General features: G+C 51.0%; 1 protein-coding gene across 1 annotated transcript; it reads right to left on the bottom strand.

The window, feature by feature from the left end:
• Nucleotides 1-1,715: 1,715 nt before the first annotated feature.
• LOC101986495 (transcriptional enhancer factor TEF-4) lies at nt 1,716-3,707 on the bottom strand. Its single transcript, XM_005362001.2, has one exon. It carries the CDS (start codon nt 3,705-3,707, stop codon nt 2,370-2,372), a length of 1,338 nt encoding a protein of 445 aa, XP_005362058.1. The 3' UTR covers nt 1,716-2,369.
• Between the last annotated feature and the right edge of the window lie 1,837 nt (nt 3,708-5,544).

Below are 5,544 nucleotides of genomic sequence, written 5' to 3'. Positions count from 1 at the left end.
CTCTTGTAGACCAGGCTGGTCTCGAACTCACAGAGATCCACCTGCCTTTGCCTCCCGAGTGCTGGGATTAAAGGCATGTGCCACCACTGCCCGGCCATGGCAACTATTTTTAAAATTTATTATTTTTATTTATGTGCATTCATGTTTTGCTTATGTGCATGTCTGTGTGAAGGTGTTGGATACCCTGAAGCCCCTGGAACTGGAGTTACAGGCAGTTATGAGTTCCATGTGGGTGCTGGTAGTTGAACTTGGGTCCTCTAGAAGAACAGCCAGTAGTCTTAACTGCTAAGCCATCTCTCCAGCCCCAACTACGACAACTCTTATAAAGGAAAAAATTTAATTAGGCTGTCTTACAGTTTCAGAGGTGTAGTCCGTTATCATGATGTGACACGGTGGCGTGCAGGCAGGCCTGGTGCTGGAGAGGAGCTGAGAGTCCTACATCTTGACCAGCAGGCATCAGGAACTGGTCTGGGTGGCACACTGAGGGAAGCTTGAGCAAAAGAGCCCTCAGAACCCACCCCACGTTACCACGCTACCACACTTCCTCCAACAAGGCCACATCTACTCTGACAAAGCCATGTCTCCTAATCCTGCCTCTCCCTGTGAATTTATGGGGGTCAATTACATTCAAACTTCCACAGAAATTTAAATGAGTTAGAAAAATGGGTTCTTCAAAGCTTGGTTGAAGAAGAAGTTGGAGGAATGTGGAAAGCCCCCCAGAAACATAATTCTGTCCTGAATGGATCCCAATTGTCAGACTCAAAGAGGGAAATGTGGAGGCCCTGGCATTTCTGCCATGACCTTGGCTTAGACCCTGTCTCCCCGGGATCATGCCTGGAACTGGAAGCTTCTCCCCCACCCCACCAGTTCCTGAATAACCACTCTGAGGCGTAATATCAGTTACAAACTGTTTGGCCTATTAGCTCAGGCTTCTTATTGGCTAGTTCTTACAACTTAAATTAACCCATTTCTATTAATCTATGTATCACCATGTGACCGTGGCATTACCTCATTTTCTACATGTCTTGTTTCCTTGTAGCTGGTTGGCTGGAATCTCCCTGATTTCACCTTCTTTCTCTCTCTATCTCCATTTGTATTTCCTGCCTAGCTATATTCTGCCCTGCCATAGCCCAAAGCAGCTTCTTTGTTAACCGATGGCAATAAAACATATTCACAGCATGCAGAGGGGCATCCCACATCACAGCTTATATGGAACGTTTGCTTTTCCTCCACATCCCACTGAAGAATGAGCCTGCTGTGGTAATCCTGGCACTCAGAATGCAGAAGCAGGATGACAAGACTTTGAGGCATATATAGTGAGACCTTCCACGCAGAGAGAGAGAGAGAAGTCAGGCACAAGCGGCTGTGTGGGCTGGGAAGATGGCTCAGCAGCCGTTAGGAGCAATTGTCACCGTGAGAGCACTGGAGTCAGGTCCTAGCACCCACATCAGGTGGCTCTCAATCACCGGTAACTCCAGCTCCAGGGAATCTGGAAGCTTCCTTCTAACCTCTGTGGGCATCCACATACCCACTTGCACACACAAGCACAAATAATATTTTGTTTTCATTTTTCGACACAGGGTTTCTCTGTGTCACAGCCCTGGTTGTCCTGGGACTCACGCTATAGACCAGGCTGGCCTTGAACTCAGAGATCCAACTTCCGCTGCCTCCTGGTTAAAAGCATATACCACCACAGCCCAGCATAAATTTTTTTTTTTTTTTGGTAAAAATAGCTTTATTCTTCGGAACATAAACCATCACTCTTGGGGAAAGGAAGGTGGCAGGGTGGTCTGAGGCTCACTTAAAATGGGGATGAGATTAAGAAGTCCCACCCCACTGCTTGCCCTAGCTGAGATAACATTAATCTTAACACTGTATAAATATCTCCTTATATTAAAAAAATTCAGGTCCCACTTCATTCTGCCCCCAGCTGGGAAGCCGTTATCTTCAATTGTGACATCCCAGATCAGAGAAAGGGTGTGGGAGAGAGGCAGACATGGGGCGGGTGGAAAACAGGAAGGGTACAAGGCAATGAGTAATGTCTCCCACACTGCCCCGCTCCCTTCTGCAGAAGAGCACAGAGGGGCCCTGTAGAACTGAGAGACCAGTGCTGTACCTGTGGGCATGCACTCCTGTCCCCAATCCCTGATGCCCAGGAGTGAAGTGTCCTGTCAAATGCTCCCTGTGAGGTCAGCTCATTCAGCTCAACAAGTTTTTGGGTTCCCCTCTAATAGAGCCAGCCCCCCTTGCTCAAGCTTGAAATCAGGCCTCTTTATCATGGCCCTCTCTCCAAATGAGGGGTACAGGGAGAGCCAAAGGGTCCTTCCTGGGAAGGGGGTGTTCTGAGGACAACCAATAGCGGGGCCCCATCAGTCCCTGACCAGGCGGTAGATATGGTGTTGGGCTCCGTGTTCACTGGTGGAGACCTCAAAGACGTAGGCAGTACACAGCAGCAATTCCTGAGTGTCCCTGTTGGTCACCACCTGGAGGATGGTGAAGTTCTCCAAGACACTGTTCATCATGTAGCGTTCAGGCAGCTGCCGCAGCTTGTGCAAAAAGTTAACCAGGTACTCACACATGGGGGAGCGCATCAGGCGGTACACAAAACGCCCATCCTCCAGCTGGGCCCGCTCTGTCTCCACTTTCTCCACCACTTGCTTGCCAAAGGAGCAGACCTTGGAGGAGCAGGTAAGTGTCATGAGCTCCCGGCTCTCATACTGGCTGCTCACTCCATAGAAGCCACCACTGCCTCCACTGGTCCCTGCCTCTTCACCACTTAGGCCCCAATTCAGGTCTGCCCAGAACTTGACCAGGAAGAAGGCATGGGGTGGCCCTCGGTCATACAGCTCCCGGAGGCCACCCTTTTTCTCGGGGAACTTGTCATAGATCTGTCGCACGTCCACACTCTCCAGGGGCGGCGCTCCAGGACTGGGGCACTGCTGACTGATGTGGACAAACAGATGCCTCTGGAACGAGTCAACTGCGCCTGGTGGTTCCACAAAGGCTGAGAACTCTACCAGCTGCAGGCGGGCAGTGCCCAGGGCCCGAGCCTGCCAGGCTGGGGGAGATGGAGCAGGCGGGGGCAGGGGTGAGAGGGCTGGGGGCGGCTCATACCCTGGTAGGTCGGTGGATGGGGGAGTCAGTGACACAGAGAACGGTGTCTGGGAGAAAGGCTTCACGTCTGGAACATTCCACGGTGCCCCAGAGTTCCCAGACCAGAACTGGAAAAGCTCAGTGGTCTGAGGGCCAGAAGGACCCAGCTTGGCCTGGAGGGACGGTGCAGAGATGAGCTGTGCCGAAGACATGGTAGCCATCGTCTGGAAGGCCTTGTCCTTGGAGACTTGGTCCTTCAGCTTGGACTGAATTTCTCTTGATTTCCTTCTAGCCAAAACCTGGATGTGACTCGAGACCTGCTTGCGAGTTCTCGTCTTCCCTGTCCTCAGCTTGATGTAACGGGCAATGAGTTCATTCCGGCCATACATCTTGCCCTCATCTGACAAGATGATCTTGCGTCGGCCACACGGAGGATATATGGCCAGGGCCTCTTGAAAACTCTGCTCGATGTCGGGGCTCCACACACCCTCTGCATCAGGGCCCCCATCTCCTCCAACACCCTCACTGCCTCCAGTGCCCTCCTCGCTGCCTTCCTCACTGCCCGTCCAGGCCCCACCATCATCCAGGGGGGCCCCAGTCCGGGGTTCCCCCATCTGGGCCTCCCGGCCTGGGCAGGGGAGCCCCCAGCATAAATTTTTAAAAAATGAATCTTAAAAAGAAAGTTGGTGGTGGTGCGTGTCTTTAATCCCAGCACTCAAGAGGCTAGCATGGTTAACAGAGTGAGTTCTAGAAAAGTCAGGGTTAAACAGAGAAACTCTGTCTCGAATAAATAAAGTGAACATATAGATAGATGACAGACAGACAGACAGACAGATAGATAAATGGAAGGGAGCAGGTACGGGGGAGACTCCTTCCTGTCTAGCAGATAGGTCTGTGTCAACACAAACTGTGTCACAGTTCAGGGATACAGAGGAGTTCAGTATATTCAAGCCCAACCCAGTCTAAGTGAGTATCCAAGGCATTCTTGTTTGTCAAAATCATTTTAGCTGGGCTGGAGAGATGGCTCAGCTGATAGAGCACCGACTGTTCTTCCTCATTACCTTGGTTCAATTCTCAGTGCTGACACAGTTGCTCACAACCATCTGTAACTCCAGTCCCAGGGGACTGAGCACCCTTTTCTGGTCTCCGTGGGCACCTGGCATGCACATAGCGCACAGACATATATGTAGCCGAAATACTTAGACACATAAAAAAAATCGTTTTAGTTTGTTGGTAACTTAGCCCCATTTAGCCCTAGCCTTTGGCCCAACAGCCTGCTGTTGCCCTCTGTTTGTTTTTAAGCTAATGGCTGCTTAGGGGTGTTTGTTTGTTTGTTTGTTTGTTTGAGACAGGGTTTTAATTAACCCAGGCTGGAGTCACATCCACTCTATGTCTGAGGCTTTTCTTGAGCTTCTGGTCCTCCTGTCTCTGCCTTTCAAGGACTGAGATTGCAGGAGTACCCCCACCCTGCCTTCCTTTGACTACGCCAGAGGGGCCATAGACCTGCGGTTTCTGTCATTCTCTTCTGCATTTAAGAAGACGATTGCTGCATGGTGGCTCATGCCTGTAATCTCAGCACTCGGGAAGCTGAGGCAGGAGAGCTGCTGCAGGTTTGCGGTCAGTCTGGTCTACAGAGCCGGCTCTAGGCCAGCCGTCTCAAAACCCAATAAAGGGTAGCTTTATTCCTCAATTACAGGTAAAAATAACACTCCCAATGCAACTGCATTTGCAAGTTTGTCCTTCCGGATGCAGCCTCGTGGAGAGAGGTAAACAGGGCCTGGTTATAAAAGTCAGCCCCCCCACCCTATCCTGCAGTATGTTAAAAGGGGCTCAATCAACATCTTTAGGATGGATAGATATTGTTATTCATACTCCAGCCCCAAAGCCCATCTTTCTCTCTCTCTCCCTCCTCCCAGTGATTATGAGAAAGCTTTGGAAAACCAGAAAACTTCTAATGGGGTGAGCGGTGGACGAAGCCTGAAAGAACAGACAGGCTTCTGTAGGAAGGGTGTGGCAAAAGTTGCGTTCTCCAAACAGAAGAGAAACTTGGTGGAACACAGCTGAGGGTGGCTATAGACCCAGAAGGGAGGGGGCGGCAAATGACACCGAGATTCCATACCTGAATCCCTCCAAGGGCCTGGGCACAGCCAGGGTGAGCGCTCAGCCCGCCCTCGCGGCTCTGGCTGCGCCTGGAGATCTTATCCTCACATAGCTGATAGATAACACTGAGTCACAGGCGGGACCCGAGGCCTAGAAAACAGTTCGGATGTTGAAACAGGCTGGGGAGGAGGATGACTATCTCTAACACACCGTCAGCGTACACGTCATTACAGCCCACATTTCCTGTCTCCCTGGGTCACCTTGATGGCCGTCACTCCTCTTGGATCCTGTCACTTACTTGTCATCCCTACCATCATCCCTGCATCACGATCCCTGACTCTTTCATGCCCA

Source organism: Microtus ochrogaster, linkage group LG5 (genome assembly GCF_000317375.1).
Source record: "Microtus ochrogaster isolate Prairie Vole_2 linkage group LG5, MicOch1.0, whole genome shotgun sequence".
Taxonomy (NCBI): domain Eukaryota; kingdom Metazoa; phylum Chordata; class Mammalia; order Rodentia; family Cricetidae; genus Microtus; species Microtus ochrogaster.
This window is presented reverse-complemented; position numbering and strand designations above follow the sequence as displayed.